Source organism: Rhineura floridana, chromosome 6 (genome assembly GCF_030035675.1).
Source record: "Rhineura floridana isolate rRhiFlo1 chromosome 6, rRhiFlo1.hap2, whole genome shotgun sequence".
In the NCBI taxonomy this organism is placed as follows: Eukaryota; Metazoa; Chordata; class Lepidosauria; order Squamata; family Rhineuridae; genus Rhineura; species Rhineura floridana.
This window is the reverse complement of record NC_084485.1, coordinates 71,769,677-71,786,987: the sequence shown is the minus strand read 5'-3', so window position 1 is coordinate 71,786,987 and position 17,311 is coordinate 71,769,677. Positions and strand designations below refer to the sequence as shown.

Genomic DNA, 17,311 nt, shown 5'->3' with positions numbered 1-17,311 from the left:
AGGCAGTCACAAATCTCAATCCATACTTTGAGGAGTGCGCAGCAGTGTATGTTAATTTAAAACAATGAGAAAAAAATGCAGGCATACTGTCATATCAGATGTTCAAAGAGACAAATAATTTAATAGTAAGTGATATCACAAAACACCTAAAGTGCTGTGTCAGTTGAGTAGAGGGCATTGTCAACAGCTACTAGTGTACTAGGAAATCCAAAACAGATCATAAGCACACACAAAAATAAACAAGTTCAGTGCAGAACATTTAGCTTTTATGGGTATATGTATTTTATACCACTGTTGTAGCAACTTGAAGCATGTCATTATCTCCTGGATTAACTAGTGCTTCAAAACCCTGCCCCAATGAGTTCTGTTCACTTCAGTGGGGCAATGACAGATAGGCACATGATGGAGCAACTTTTCTGAACCAAAGCTAATCTGGGTTTGGTCTGGGTCTGAATGAGAGACCACCTGAGAACATACCTTGAGTTTGGGTGAAAAAAAGCAAGAGAAGACTGTAAACAATAAATTAAGATAATTTAGTGCATGTATAGTTTGCCTTTCTACAACAGAAATAATAAATATCCTCTTTGTTCTCATTGATGAAAATAAGAGTGGGAGGGAAGCAATTGCACCCTAGTTATTTATGTTAAAGACATTTCTTATATCTGAAAGGAACATGGAAAGTTGGCTTATAAGTTAGACCAGTGGTCCACACTGAGCAGATCTCCAGGCTTCACACTAGGGTTTTCCCCAGCTCTACCTGGAGATCCTAGGAATTGAACTTTGGACCTTCTGCATGCAAAGCCAATGCTCTACCACAGATCTGTAAGCCTTTCCCAAGAAGCTGATCCTTTTCTGTCTCTCCACACCTAGTGGTCCACAGCTTGTCCAATCTTGGTCTGCATGGCAATGACTGTCCGCGGTTTTAGACAGCCTTCTCTCTCTGCCCCACCTGGAGATGCCAGCAATAAAACCTGGAAACTTCTGCATGCAGTGCAGGTGTACCACTGAGCCACAGCACAGCCCTTCATCTCCCCAAAAGGCAAAAGAGAAACAGTGGTTTACCGTGTGGGGCAGAAGGATAATGAAAGGTGTATTAAGCATTTAATGTGAGGCATGAGTCTCTGGAGAAATGGCCAACAAACCCTGAAACTGTGAAATAGGACAGATTCTAAGATACTCCTGCATGAATGGTGGTTAAAAGCTGTACACTAGAAGAAACATTTTATGCTAGAGTTTAGCTGCCTAAATAAATCATAATTTCCCATAAGGTGTATCTGCCTAGCAACATATAGATGTAGTCAATAAAATAAGTGACTTTGCACAAAAAACACAAATAGAAAATTACAAGTAGGACCTGCAACAAAATATTGCAGCATGTACTCATTTTCCAACAGGAGTGCTCCTATTCAGGATTATAGATAGCTATGCTCTACTCCAGGGCAGAGCTTGGAAAAGTTACTGGTTTTGAACTTCAACTCCCATCAGCCCCAGCCAGCATGGCCACTGGATTGGGCTGATGGAAGCTGTAGTTCAAAAAAGTAACTTTTCCAAGCTCTGCTCCAGGGTGCTTTATTCCACTGTTCCTCCTCCCTTTCCATTTTTCTCTTCTATCTGAAAGTCAACATTCTGTGGCTGCTAAGCATAGTCCTAATTAGGTTATTTTTGAAGGGAAGGGCTTTGCCCCTTAGGAGATAAACTTCTTTAAAAATAAAAGAAATCCTGTAAACCTCAAAAGTTCCTTTGAGCACTGATACCTCTTTCTCAGTGCTCCTGTTTGGGCTCCAATGCTTTTAGCACTCACCACCTGTTTGCTAATAGAGGGAGCAATTGAGGTCTAGAAAATCCATTGTGGGCATTTGGCTTGAACATATGAGCAGCCTTATTGGGTCATGAGTCTCTCATCTTTCTCTACACTTAAAAACACTGAGATTCTTATCCTCTTCCTCCTTTTTTTCCCTTTGCCGTATTTTCTTCTCATGAGGTTTATATTCAGAGGCAGAAAAAGTACATGATTTAGTAACAAACTATGCAGTACTGTGAAATAGGCAAAATGGGGCCTCATAGACAGGCCATATTAAAACACTGCCTTGCTGAAGATGAGTTTACAATCATTTTTTTCAACTTGGGGGAAAGCTCCAATCAGAGGAAGGAACAGATGTTTACCTGCAGGAGTATAAACAGAAGAGCCCCATATAAAAACTAGGAGTTTGACGGGGGCAACCTTTTTACTGCCCTTGGTCCAGTGTTTTCATAAACAGTTGGATGTGTAACCATTAAGCAGGTGTAACTTTTCCTGGCATGGAAGTAATCATCTCCTTAAATTTGTGTGTGGTGCTTATTAAAGGCATAGGAGCAAGCAAGACTAACAAGGTGGCAACACCACTGAGAATCCTGCTTTCAGCATTTAGCAAAGCCAGCCCAGTGTCAACACATAGGAACAGAATCAGAGTTTCACCCAAGGGAAAGCTATTATGGATTTCTAAACTGGAGATTGTGCGTGTTATTTATTTATAAATAAATGTCTATATTGCCTCTTGGCTTTAAAATTATGGTGAATAAAGGCAAGATTTGAATAGCAAGAAGGCAGATCAGGTCTGATCTACTGGGTTTTCAATGAAAGGTAATCCAGGCTTGAAATCTAAGGTGGGTCAAATGCTGACTGTTTAATCCAACCCAGGGTGTGCAAGGAAGTGGAACAGGAGCTGGAGGAAATGAGAAAGAAGTAAACTCCAAGAAAGTAGAGAAGAAGATACAGAAACACTGTAACCTGTTGCTGAGCAACGATGACTAGGAAGTACTTAGGTTGTTCAGGATTAGCAAAAGCCAATGAGCAGTGTGGAAGGCCTTGGCTCTATATAGTGTTTTTTTTAAAAATAAGAGGTTTCAGACCAAGGATGCAATGCAGTGGCAAGAAAGGTGGCTGCTAACCCCCAGAGCAGGTTGGATACATGAACCAAGTTTACCATTTGTTACACTTGTTCAGCTTTTACATGTAATGTGCATAGTATATTCTCTTCAATAATTAGGAGAAGAAATCTAGGAAATGACAGTGAAGAAGTGCCACAGATGCTTGCACATTTTCTTTCTGTTGAACTCTAAAGAGGCAATCAGTCACTTGAGCATCTGCAAAAGTTGCTTCACTTGGCTGGTAAAGCTGTTGACGTTAGACCAAACACATCAAGGGAGCAGTCATTTGGCATGAATTTGTGCACCTGCAGTTTATTTTTATTTTGCTATTGGCACATGCAGATGACCCCTCCCCTTTTGACATTAGAAATATTTCTTGTGGCTTGAGTTTTCTGTCTGCCAAGATATTGGTGTGTATGTGTGTAGATAAAATCTTAGACAAAATGGAGTGTGTTCTCAATATTAATGCTCTTAAATTAGCTCCCGTTCCAGTCATGATGATGCTGATGTGGATACAGTCTGTTGGGAACTTGATTGAGGCTCCCTGGAGTATTTTAGCAATTGCCATCTTAAGGCTGCTAGCTGACAGTAGCAGAAAGCTTCCCTTCCCAACTCATTTTATAGTCAATTATAAAAAACCTCTTTCATGTTGTTATCCTTGGAGCCAGCCACCAAAGTGTCTTTTGGCACAAAGTTCCTTTGTGTTTGTGCTGCTCTGCTTCCTTCACTCTATTTTGATTACTTTCTACTGCTAACAGCTGCTTTCCTACTTGCTGTGTTAGCTTTACTTAGGATGATGACTGGTCTTCCTTTCATCTACTGAAATGGGTGAGGTGTTTAAGTGAGTACTAATTCCACAGGAAACAAATCCCCCTGCCATCTTCGGAATGCAGGGTGTTGCAACAAAAACACAGTTGTATGAATACTGAATTTCAGTGATCTGGATAAAGTGTTATAGGCAGTGTTATAATCATATGGAGCACTTGCAGCCTCATCTGAAACATCATCTTTAGAGGTAACTTTCATTTATTTAAGTGAAACATCAAATAGACATTCTTGGATGTGGGTATGTTCATTTCAGTGGAAAATATTGTTAATATTGTTAAGTGTTAGGATGGAGTACTCTGCAACCAGTGCCTTCATAATGGGGGCTCAGTTTCAATTCACAGGTTGGAAACTTTTGCCAAGGTGAAAGTGCCTGACTTAGCACTGTTGCAGATTGTGTTTGTAGTACAGGTGAAAGATCAGGCCCAGTAATTTAATTTCAGAAATGTATTCTAGATTCTAGATTGAAATCATAATACCTCTAAACTGGCAATTCATATCTCACCCGTGGCAGTAATATCTTGGCTCTCTAACGATCTTTACAAAAACTGGCTATAGATTATGCCTTTGTGTGCTCTGTGTTGTATACAAAGTTACCTGCAGTTCAATGTGAATAATGATGGATGAATTATCTGTTCTTAAAGTCGGCCTCTCATGCAGCATGTCAAGTCCTGTGGCAGAGCATTAGCCTCTTTGTAAAGTCTCTGCAGATACCATTGTGGAATTTCAGAACATAAGAAGATCCCTGCTGGATCACAGCAAAGGCCTATCTAATCCAGCATTGTGTTTCCCACTGTGGCTGAACAGATGCCTATGGGAAGCCCGCAAGTAGGAGATGAATGCATTAGCACTCTCCTGCTCATGATCCTTAGCAACTGTTATTCAGAGGTATCTAGAGGCATGATGCTTCTGATCCTGAAGGTAGTATATACTATATAGCTGTGATCTGTCATGAACCGTAATGTTGCACCAAATGTTCTTAGAGGGTTTGACTTACATTGTTTTATGTAGGCAAGATTGATGCCTCAAAGTGAGTGGACTGTGTCTGTTCTGCTTAAGCAGCTAGCAGTCAGCACGCTTTAATTTTTGTTTTGGGTTTGTCCAGAGGAATAGATCAGTATACTCCCCAAAAACATGTTAAGGAATGTGCCAGCATTCTGTTCAAGTCCCTGTGTACTGTAAAGAAAGGAAACATGGGCACATCCTTCTAAAATAAAATACCCAAGCCTCATTGCTCTGATGGAATTTAAAGATGGAAGAAGTCTAATTGGAGGCTGAGTAATGACTGTGAATGCCTTTCCATGCCTAGCCTCATCTCAGCACTCCACCAGATGCTCTTCCTGAAGGTCTTGCATTCTTTTTTATATAGGTATATAAAAAAGGATTTAGTTCATTACTTTCAAACTATAGTGAATAGTTTTTCCTCTGTGTGTGCCATTTCCTACAGTGGAAGTGTGTGGGAGAGGGCCAAGGATAACACTGCATGTGAATGGGGTCTCAGTGTCCTTTATGAGGCACTACAGGGGAGCTCTCTTCACTTGTTTAAAAGCATGCTGTATTATTTTTCTCACTGCTTTCATATGATTTCACTATTAAATGAAAGCTAAGGTTGTTTGAGCAGAAGCTTGGGAGGTACCTCCTCTGATTCCTAAAATAGATAAATGCACCGAACTACAGCTCTAAGCACGAAAAGGAGTGACTCTACATTTATATGTGTCAATACAGACAAAAGCACATGCATGTGTGTTATTATAAATAGATGCATGTGCACACAAACATGTCTTGCCCTCAAAGGCCTGGAACTCTGATTGAGAGAGTTCTCTGTGTCTCATACAGACACTTTTAAAAACAGAGTGAGGCAGATTTGGAGTTGGTTTTATTTGTTGGTACATCTATAGCTTTTTCTATACCCATGTGATTTCCTTCCAACAACTTCCTTGATCTCCCATATTCTAGAAGTATAAAAGTAGCAGGATGCAGCCCAACTGAAATAAACTGAACTTTCCTCCACTGAAGGCAATGATGTTCAGTTTTCTCCAGCTCTTATAAGAAATCTGTGTCTTGAAACTAGAGAGTTCTGTGCGGTTATTGTTGTTATCATCATCCTCAAGTGTAGTTTTCAAAAACCCTGTGGCTCAGGTGTACACCTCCAAGAAACACTGAAGTGGCTGCATGAAAATGGAGGGCAAAGTCCATTCCTTAAGACAAAAGAGTTAGCTCAGAAAGGCTATATTCATCCATCTGTTGCATACTTCAGTTTTGTTTCTCTCTTGGCTGCAATCCAATACATGCTCACCTGAGAGTAAGTCCCATTGAACGAAATGGAGCTTACTTCTGAGTAGACATGTATTGGATTGCAGCCTTGCACTCTGAAGTCTCATACAGGAAACCTCTGCTTCAGATTCACACAAACGTTTGCCTTCAATACTGGAGCACAAGGGGAGTGGATAAGTAGAAACTTACATTCCTAGAAAGTGTTATGCTACACAATCTCCCCCCTATTTCATTAACTATAAAAGAACACAATTTTTAAATTACACATGCACACACATAGTCACAATCACTTCTAACTTGTAATTTTTTAATTGTTCTAAAAAAGGCAGGGCATTAAATATTCCTGCTTGGCTAGGCATCAGAGTTGATGCAATGCTTACAATGAAGAGAACTGCCAATTATTTGCATGAGTTGGCAAGTTTCTTGCCATAAGACGAGAAATCTCTAGTCGAATTAAGAGGAAAGCCATGCTTACAGCTATTTTTAATTGTAGTAGTGATGCATTTATAACAAAAAATAATTACAAAAGAATGAGAGCAATTTCTTGTTGCAAGAATCCTTTTCAGGATTATGTCTCAATTTTCTAAAAGGGTACAGTATGTTGCATACTAAGGCAAGGCTCTAAAATTCAACACCCTCTGTTTTTAACCCCCCCCCTTTCACTTCCTGATTTAGCAGTTCCAGATAAGGCTAATCATAGAAACAGGAAGAGATGAAAACCAGTTCCATTTTGAAACAGTGACTGGGTGCCACTTTGCAGTGATAATTTGGCTGTGTTGGCCTGTGTATGGAATGTTATTGGCTGAGATGGTATGAAATGGATAGCTTGTTGGTTGAGTTTGACAGTGAGGAGCTAATTTTCTGTAGAAAGCATTTATAAGTAAATATGTTTCCTTTTCCTTCTCCTGACAATATCGTGGCATGTTTAATATCTCAGTTGCCTATACTCTGAGAGACAAATTACATCTCTGTAACTTTATTCTTAGTTTTTCAGCAGGAAGAAAATTAAATAAGATGACCCTGCTGGGTCAGTCCGGTGGCCCATCTAACCCAGTGTACTGTTCTTACAGTGACCAGCCAGATGCCTGTGGGAAACTTGCAAGCAGGACCTGAGCACAAGATCACTCTCTCCTCCTGCAGTTTCCCTCAACTTGTATTCAGAAGCATACTGCCTGTAACTGTGGAGGCAGAGCACAGTCATCATAGCTAGTAGCCTTTGATGCCCTTATCGTCCATGGATTTGTCTAATCCTCTTTTAAAGCCCTCCAAGTTGTTGGCCATCACTGCCTCTGGGAGTGAGTTCTATAGCTTAACTATCAACTACAGGTAGTATTGTTTAGTGTTTATCTTTCTACTAACGCCTGCACTCAGTTCCATCATGTCATCCTGCATGGGCCACCATAACAGCAACCAGCTGGTGGCTGTTTTCCATTTCAGCACTTCGGAAGCCATAACACTGTTACAAATGTTCTTACACAGAAATCATTCAGGGCTTTTTAAGATAGCAGACAAAAGGATAAGATGATCTGCATCCTGAGAACTGACACCTAGCGAGGCCAGGTAGAAAAAAGATACATTTCTATAATAGGGAAGATGACTAATAGATTAATTGGGAAATGCAGATTCTGATTTTGTTCTCTAAGGAATTCTCATCAATTTACCACTGCACGTCTACCACAAAAGACTTACTGCTCAGTTGCTGTTTTTTCCTTGATAGTGGTTGCTATCGCTATTGTATCTGATATAATAATAATAATAATAATAATAATAATAATAATAATAATAATAATAATAATAATAATAATAATAATAAAATTTTATTTGTGAGTCGCCTATCTGTCCGAATTAATGGACACTCTAGGTGATGTACAATAGCATAGTAAAACACAACATACAAATCAAAAAGCCACAATCATCAGTTAATCTAAAACCAGCCTTCAATTAATACATCATAAAAACTAATCCACCCCAGAAATCCTGTAGGCCTGCCTGAATAGCTAGGTCTTTAAGGCATGTCGAAGGTCAAAAGGAAGGGAATTCCAGAGGGTGGGGGCCACAATCGAGAATGCCCTCTCTCTGGTCCGCACCAGCCTAGCTGTTTTGACTGGTGGGACCGAGAGGAGGTCTTGTGTGGCTGATCTTGTCTGGCGGCATAATTGGTGATGCTGGAGGCGTTCCTTCAGATAAACTGGGCCGAAACCGTATTGGCTTTTGCCACAGGGCTAGATACTCAATTGGTGTATATCAATGTCTTTCAAAGGTGGATGCTGTATCTTGAGCCACCTCACGCCTGTGCCACTAAGTCTGATCAATATATTGGTAACTTGCACTGAGATTACATTATTTATAAGGCGGTAGGCTTATAAATGGCAGTGGAGCCTTTGGCTATATGAATGGGGCATACAATACTAATGCTTGCCCAGAGATGCATCACTCTCAATTTGTAGTACCTCCCATTCCCTGTGCCAAGCACAGGGCAACAAATGATATGATAAAATATATGCAGAACATGCCCTAGAACATAAATAGCATAATATGTAGGAGAGCCAGCAATGGTTCCGCTCCATGGACAGAACATTTCGGTCTCAACTTAAAACACGTCTCTGTTTTCCCAGACATTTCTGTGATATGAGTTTTATTGGAATTGTCTTCCATTTTAATATTGTTTTAGTGTGAATGTGATAGGTTTTTAATTTGTGCATTTTATCTCCTCCTGTTTTATTGAATTAATATATGTTCTATGTTCTCTCCTTAAGATTGGTTATGATGAAGGGCAGGGAGGAATCAAATCCACACCATACATTTAAAGCACATTTATATCACTTTAACAGTCATGGCTTCCCCCAAAGAATCATGGGAACTGTAGTTGACCCTTACAGAGCTACAATTCCCAGCACCCTTAACAGGCTACAGTTCCCAGGATTCTTTGGGGGAAGTCATGTGTTTTAAATGTATGGTGTAGGTCAGCCTTTCCCAACTAGTGGGCCACCAGGTGTTGTTGGACCACAACTCCCATCAGCCTCAGCCAGCATTGCCAATGGTCAGGAAAGATGGGAATTGTAGTCCAACAATATCTGGTGGTCCACTAGTTGGGAAAGGCTGGAGTAGGTGTTACTTTTAAACAAATAAATAATATTGCTTGATCAGATTAGACCAGCGTTAGACAGCTTTACCTGTTTCTCACCTGCAAATCCAAAGGAAGCTGTGTAACTCTTGGACAGGTGTCTGAATGCAGTATTGGGGTGGACAAACTGAAATTTAATCCGAGTAAAACAGAGGTTTTGTAGGATGGGAAATTGGCCAGTATGGATGGAGGAATTAAACCAATCCTGGATGGAGTTGTACTCCCCTTGAAGGAACAGGAATGCAGCTTAGGAGTGTTCCTGGACTTGTTGCTGTCTGGAGAAACACAGGTAGTGGCAGTGGCCAAGAGTGCCTTCTACCAGCCTTAGTTACAAATACATTTATGGGCTCAATTCAAAGTGCCAGTGTTCACTTTTAAAACCCAAATGATTTGGAACTGGCTTAGTGTAAACATTTCCTTCACCCATATGACCCTCCCCATACATTAAAATCTGATTTCTCCTCATGTGTCTGCCAGTAATCGGGTATGCTGGCACGCATGAGAGACAGAACCTTCTTAGTGATGGTCCCTCAGCTACAGAATTCCTTTCCAGTTAACTTACACTTGGCCCCTTCATCACAGGGCCTTGAAAACCTCTTTTCAACTGCCTTTCCTTGACAGTGTAAATGACCTATGCGATTCAAAGCTGTTGGTAGTTGGGATACCATGGAAAGGTATACCTTTCTTTTACGCTTCTTGTATTGTTTATCTTATGTAGATCATTTTATGAGGACTTGGCTGTAAAAAGTGACTTATAAATACTTGAAATGAATGGATATAACATACACATTTTTATGTAAGGTATTTGTATGCTGTCCTTCAGTTTTATGAAGAATATGCTGTTTCATTTCATAGTGTATATGATTGTTATAATTACAACTGACTCTGCTCAAGTAGGTAGGATGTGGGTAAGACTTGGTCATATTTCTGCAGCAAGACAAGAATGCAGACTAGATCTTGTTATAGGTCCTTGTGGTTGGATAAGGCTCAATATCTGCTCAGGTTGGTAAGAAAGCACTAAGATAATTTTGGCAGCAAAAAGGAGAATTGGTTACAACATGTTGAATAAAAATTAACCTAGAACTTTTTAAAAGACCTGGATGTCTCAAAGCATGATAGAAAGTGGCGTGATCTCAGCTGAGCTGGAGAGGTTGTTGCTCTAGCAAGTAATCAGTCATGCTAGCTATTTCTTGCCAGCCCATTGTATGATTGGAGTTTAATAGCTAGCCTTTGTCTTGTGTCTGATATTGTCTATGTTTTAAGTCATAAAATGCCTAGATGCAATTTTGTGCTGGATTAATTAACTCTTATGAATTAGTGAAGGGTGTGGGGGTGGCATTTGGCCCAGTAACCACAGTGTCAGTTCTAGAGACCTGTTGGTGCCTGTCCTTCCACAGATTCCTTTCCTGGCCTACATCTTCATCTGTAGCAATATATAGGCATTCATTTTAACTATAATGTATGCACTTTGGTTTCAAACTGCTTCAGAAGCAAAGTGAAACAGTACCTGTGTATACCAGCATCTGCTTCCCTGAACTCATATCACCTGTCTATAAATGCAAATGATGATTCCACATTTTTAGTGCATCTACAGGCTAAACTTGCAGTAATGATACTCTTAATCCAGACAAATTTAAGTAAAACACCCATTGTTTGGATGTTAAGGCCCCCTTTCCAGATTGTCATTTTTTGTGTGTGACAAGTCTTTACACCGTTGCTTCTTGGGATACAGGCACCTTCCCTCAAGGAGGTGATTGTCTTGTAGGGATGTTGTGCTTTTTGAGCAAACGAACACAGTAGTTTGTCATTGAGAAAATGGAATGCCTGCCCCAGTCCTGTCCTACTCCCACCTTGCCTGTCTCTTGTGATTGTTTGTCCTGCATGTTACAGCACCTATGACCTGAGGTACTGATGATTAACACATTCCCTCCCTATGACCTCTGTGTTATGTGGACTCTTCAGAGGTTTTATGTGTTGTGTGTTAAGAACTTTTTTTAAGGATCTGAGTGCTTCCCGTTACTTCAGTGCAAGAGTGCTCATCTAGCCATTTAACAACCAAAGCCCAGCAAGAGTATCCCTATCCCACTGCAGTAGTTCCCTGCCTTGGTGGGTTTAGTTTAGTTACTTGAAGGCTGTGCACCCCTCTCTCCAGAGCTGAAGTACTTGATATCTGAAGGTTGACTTGAAGCCATATGAGCCTGCCCCAGTATTACAATCAGCTGTTGAGGCCCTGTTCTCTTGCCCATCAAAATGAGATGTTAAGTTGATGGGTACCAGAGCATTCTCAGTGGTGGTCCCATACCTCTGGAACTCACTTGTTTATTATTTATTTATTAGATTTATATCCCTCCCTCCCATTACGAGCCCATTGTGGCAGTAAAAGCATGGGAAGGTACTTTATACTGAGTCAGGCCACTGGTCCATCTAGCTCAGTATTGTCCATGCTGACTGTCAGCAAACTCTCCAGAGTTTCAGACTGGGTCTTTCCCAGCCCTACCTGGAGATGCCGGGGATTGAACCTGGGACCTTCTGCATGCAAAGCAAATGCTCTACCATTGAGCTATGGCCCTTCTCATGAAATGTATGCAGCCCCATTCTCTACAAACTTTACTTAAACCATTTTTATTTCAAGTCACATTTTATTAATTCTTTTGATAAACTAACTGCTGCTGCTCAGTTTTTCAAGGGGTGGTTTTAATTGTATGTATTGCTTTAGTTGTATGATTTTTGTACACTACTTTGGGAAGGTGACTGTGTCCTGAAAGGCGGCTTATAAATAATTAAATAAATTATCTGAGGATTTATACTCCATGCATCTGATGGAGTGGGCTCTAGTCCATGAAAGCTTAAGCCATAATAAAAATGTGTTGGTATTTCAGGTGCCACAACACTCTTTATTGTTACATTATTTGGCACAGAAGTAATTTCAGTGGCTGCATGATTGCAGCACTCTGAATGGCTATGTGATAAGGTAATGGTTTACATCTAAAATCCAAGGAAATTCTATCAAAATTATTATTGCACATATAGAAAAATGAAGAGGTTTTGGATGAATTAGATTTTTTACAAGTAGGATGGTACTATACCTTATGTGCAGTTTTGATACTCTTTTATTTTTGTTGTTTTTCATATAATGCAACCACTGGGGCAGTAATTTGAAAATGTCTCAGTGTGTGTGTGAGGAGGAGGGAGCTGGGAGGGGAGGACTTTGAGCAGAAAAATGAGCTAAGGAAAAGGGCACTGGACTTGTGCTTTAAATTGCAGCCTCAGCAGCTACATTGAATAAAAAATCCCTCAGCATATATTGAAATAGAAACATCTCTTTGAGTGCCATATTACACATTATGTTCTATGTACATAAAAGCAATCTATTACTAGGCAAACATTCACGTGATCAAAGATACTGTATGAGCTGGGTTCTCAGGGATATGGCTATCAGCAATTACTATGGCTGTAGTGGCTGGAAGTAGTGCCACTACGATTATGAGAAAAGTTGCTGACCGTATTTGTGATTTCTTGCTTCATATGTTGTTTGTTCATGCATTTCTAAGGAAGGTCAGAAACTGTTCATATGTACACAACAAATACAACTTAAACTGGATACAGAAACATTCTGGAAAATGCTCAACATTCTCTGGAGTTTAGCAGCAGGTGATAACCTTTCTCCCTCTGTTCAGAGGCTCACTTGTATTTATGTGACGGGAAATTTTTGCAAATAGTGAGTTCTCTGCTTGCTGACAGTCCAGAGGTTAATGGGATCTTCCAGTGATCAAGTAGTAGGACACCCTTATTTTTCACAGTTTCCTATTGTTATACCACCCTGAGTGGTATAAGGAAGGAGCTTCTTCTCCTTCCTTGACTTTGAGGACAGCGGTCCTTGCCATAGCATATCAAGACTGTGAAAATCAACATATTCCAATTGCAATTGGAATACATTTGCCTAGTTTTCATTGTGCTATGGAAAGAGCCACAGTGCAGTCTGTTTTTTCTTATTGAAGCTCTCTAACATTTTTTTCTCTTCCTTGAAGGCTAGCAGGAAGAGCCTGATAGGGGCCCATTTCCAGACAGACGTGGATGATGCCAGAGCTATGACAGGGACTGCAGTCTTGGCACTTAAGGGTGGTGATCAGTTATGGAACAGCCAAAGGAGGAAGTACCTGAGGTCAGGGAAGAGGAGGAGGAAGAGGAAGAGGCACTAACGGCAGTAGGTGGAACTTCAGACACAAGTGAAGGACCAGATAATTCAGCACCTTCTATCAGCTACACAGGTAGGTTGGAGGTTGGATCTATCCTTTTATACTGATCCCCCACCCAGAAGCTGGTTGTCTAAGTAGCTCTTTTGCCTTTATTTTTGTATTTTCTGTCACCTTTGATGCTAATTCATTTTAGTTTGGGCTCCACAACATTCTTCTTTCTTGTCTGTGGCTGATTTTTACTTCTCCGCCACTCTCAGTATTCCCCCTATACACACACTCTCTCTCTCTCCCTCTCTGTCTCTCTGTAGATGGCCTTTTAGGCTCAGATCTTCACCCTTTACTACTTCTCATGCTACATTCTTTCATTGTGTTTCCATTTGTACTCTGTTTCACTTACCACCTTCCTGTGATTCCTACAGTTTTAGATGATTGTTGCATTTATTCTTTCATTTTCTCTTTTTGCTTTCTGTCGAGTCCCATGTGTGAATGTCTCACTGTCAGTTTCCTCTTGGGTATCCTGCTGATGTTTCCAACTAGCCATGAAGATTTCCAATCCTTGCATTTAGCCACTCACTTGTCCTAAACATATCTTTCACTGTGAGGAACTATATCCATGGAGTGATATTCAGCTCCTCCTAATGGCTTTACAACCAGGCTATGGTCATTCTCCTGTTGCTTCCTCTTATCGATACCAATGCTCAAATAATGGTTTATATTGTTAAAACTATCCATGGTTTTGAAAGATATCTATCTGATTTAGATAGGACTGGATTTTGCCCACAGACCCCCAACTGGCCAAATCTGGTTTAGACTACTGCAGTTGCCTTCTGCTTGTTCACTTTCCTTTGCTTTCTCTACTCTGAGACAATTAGGAACACCTCCATAAGATAATGTTTTCCCTCTTTTGCTATGGTTATGCCTCTTTTCTTGTTTCAGCACTGCCTTCATATTATTCCTCTGCCAGAAATTCTCACATTTCAGATTAATGTTTTAGGCTGTGCTCTCTTTCATCTTATCTTCTTCTCCTTGTTGTTCTCTCTACTCCTTTGCATCTTAATCCCAGCTGCACCTTCATGTTTCCCTTCATGCATGAAATAACTGATTATACCCACACCCTTCCTGTCAAAGACGACACCAGATGCTCTGTACTCCCCTGGAGTAGGGATCCGCTGAAAGTAGTCCTGCAACAGGACTCAAATTCATTACTAGATTTTCTGCATCCTCTCCTCTCTGTTAAGGTTGTGTTAGGGAGTTTGTATAGCATAACTTTACAGTGTTCAGTGCAAGTGAGGAAAGCAGGAAGAAGCCAGGGTTAATAAGTTTTGTAAAAAATGTAGAATATGGCAAGTGCAAACAAGCAATTTTTCTCTCCAGAGGGCATCTCAGAGAAAACTGGTTCACTGAATGTAGACTCTACAACATAAATTAGCTGTGCATTGCGCTAGTTGGTTGGCACCTGTTACATCTCAAACCTACCTTCCTCCCATCCCTGGATTAGTTTTGCAACTCTTAAACTGACTGGCCTCTAACAAAGAAATAGAGGATGAATGGACATTTTAAATGACTAAATGGAGATGTGTCACTTTAAAAAACAACTTTTTAAAAGTTGGACAGCTGGTCTGAAATGTGGGGGAGGGGCAAATCTGTTAACTAAATCAGCATTCAACTCACTGGTAGGTGCATCTTTCATGTACGTTTCAAAGGAAAGAGGCAGCTGGCCTCATAGGACAAAAAACTCACTACAGCTCCACTTCTTGTTTAGTCATACTCTTAAGAGAAGCTGTGCTGAAATCAGTATGATGCTGTATATTCTCCAGTCTCACATTAAGAGACATGAGTGAACTTATAAGAGAAGATACTAGAATTAACATTTCAACAAATGCTGAAAAAGAATGTTGAAGTAATACCATGAGTGGGGAAGAAAGGCAAATTAACGCCTTAGACTAAGGTCTTAAGTGTATTTCTGCCACAAACATGTGGTACATGCATGCTCAGATTTGTGGACTTAAATGGTGGGAAAATCTTCCTCTGAAACATCAAATGTTGGTCACTTTCAGGTATTATTCCAATCAGCTGAGCTGTAGAGATATCTGCATGCAAACTGAGTTGGCTTATTTTTGTTTTTTGTGAGCTAATTAATTGAGAACTAAGACTGTAAAAGACTTCATGATTCCGTTGAAGAAGAACAAATGATTTAGCCTGACCAGGGAATGAAAAGGAAAGGTATAGGCACCTAGTACAGTACTAATGCCCAAACTGAGAAGAGATAGTGGACAGTATCCAACTATCTTCTTCCATCAGTGCAAGTAATTCTGCTTGCACAATGGAATTTCCCCTCCCTCTTCTCTCCCCATACATGCCCTGCACCTTCTCCAGATCTATTCCAGAGGGTTGGGGGGAAACTCAGAACAGATTTAGGGAGCGCATGGTGGGGGAGGGAAGTTCAGTTGCGCAGGTGGAAATCTTTGCACTGATGGAACAAGGTAGTTGGATACCACCCATTGGCTTGGTTGTCATGGCAAGGAATTATAGTCTGAACAGCAGCCCTGTATTTTCATATGTTGAGGAGTATTGGTTTCAAACACCTAAACTTTCTGGGCAGGGGAGGGAGGGCTCTGATGCAGTAGCACTGCTAGATTCTAATGGGTATTGCATTTCTAGATTCTGTGAACTGGATGAAATTAGTTACAAACAAATGAAGAAAATGACAAATACATTATATGCAATGGATTAGATAACTCCATATGTAACTCTATAACTCTTGTATTACACTCAGTCATACAGGATATAGGCTGAAGCTGGTACTTTCTCTAAAACCCAGTGCTTTACAAATGCCAGCTAATTGGTTGTGTTTAGACAATGCAAAATATGGTTGAGATAGTTCTGCTGTAATGTTGCTATGTACCTGGCTGTACACTGGTGCAGAATAGCAATGTGATGGCTTTCCATTTTGTTTCCCTATTAGATCTTTCCCAGAGTTCTTCTCCTTCTCTGTCAGACCAACTCCAGATGGGCGGTGATGAGGCAACTTCAGGAAGTCTGAATGTAGAGTGCAGGGTCTGCGGTGACAAGGCATCGGGGTTCCACTATGGAGTGCATGCATGTGAGGGTTGCAAGGTATGGACAACATGTGACATACAAAGTCTGTAGAGAAGGGGTGGCTAATCTGTGGCCCTCCAGATGTTGCTCGACTGCAGCTCCCAAAATCTCTGGCCTTTGATCATGCTGACTGGAGCTGAGGGGAGTTTAAAATGTGGTCCCAGCACCTTTCATCAGGTATCCTACCATCCTGTTTAAAGTTATGTGTTTGTAGAGTCCATAGGAGTCTTCTCACCAACTGAAACAGGCAGTGACAGATCAATTCAAATGACTTCAAAGTTTTATTAAGCTACAACTATAATAACCTAAAGAATAAGCAACTAAGATATTGGTTCTTGTTTTTAATGAATGCTTAGCTTGCAAGCATGGGTGACCTCTGCTTCAAGTGTACCAGGTGATCCAGATACAGGTATAACCCCAGGTCTGATTCCCACCCCAAAAGCCCCCATCCCCACGGTCCATCATCCCATAGTCTTTTATCCACTTTGACTTCATTCAAATTGGAGAGTCTCTTTTCAGTTTGGCTCCATAGATTTTTGTCTTCCTCTGTTGGTAAGTTTTTGGCCTGTTTCTTGCCCTGCTATTGCTTCATTTTTAGACAAGAACAGATTAAATCATGTCCAAATTTGTCTTCCAGCGTAGTACATCATGCCACTCCCCAACTGGTTCCTTTTCCTTTCTTTAACCTAGACATTTGTTGGTCTATACTGCTAAAAAGCCCTGACCTAAGGATATTGATTCTACAAGTCTGTGTTCATCAAATCGTTTGGTCTTGCCCAAGCTTATTTGCTTTTAAGTATGAGCCAAGTGTCTCGTCTACTTATTTTGTGAGTTCTCACTGCTTTTAGCTATGCATTTTTCTTGGCCCTTTTATTACTGAAAGCAT

At 40.5% G+C, this 17,311-nt stretch overlaps 1 protein-coding gene across 6 annotated transcripts in view; it reads left to right on the top strand.

Annotated features, from left to right (window-relative positions):
• Positions 1-17,311, top strand: part of PPARD (peroxisome proliferator activated receptor delta) — a 72,600-nt gene that overhangs the window by 40,531 nt on the left and 14,758 nt on the right. For 5 of the 6 annotated variants that reach the window (XM_061632323.1, XM_061632317.1, XM_061632318.1 and 2 more), the window contains 2 exons: positions 13,159-13,398; positions 16,292-16,443. In XM_061632323.1, coding sequence (XP_061488307.1) covers positions 13,263-13,398; positions 16,292-16,443 — 288 coding nt within the window. In that variant the 5' untranslated portion in view covers positions 13,159-13,262. Of the gene's footprint in view, positions 1-3,758; positions 3,923-13,158; positions 13,399-16,291; positions 16,444-17,311 lie in introns of those variants that run through there. The other variant, XM_061632321.1, reaches the window with a different exon arrangement.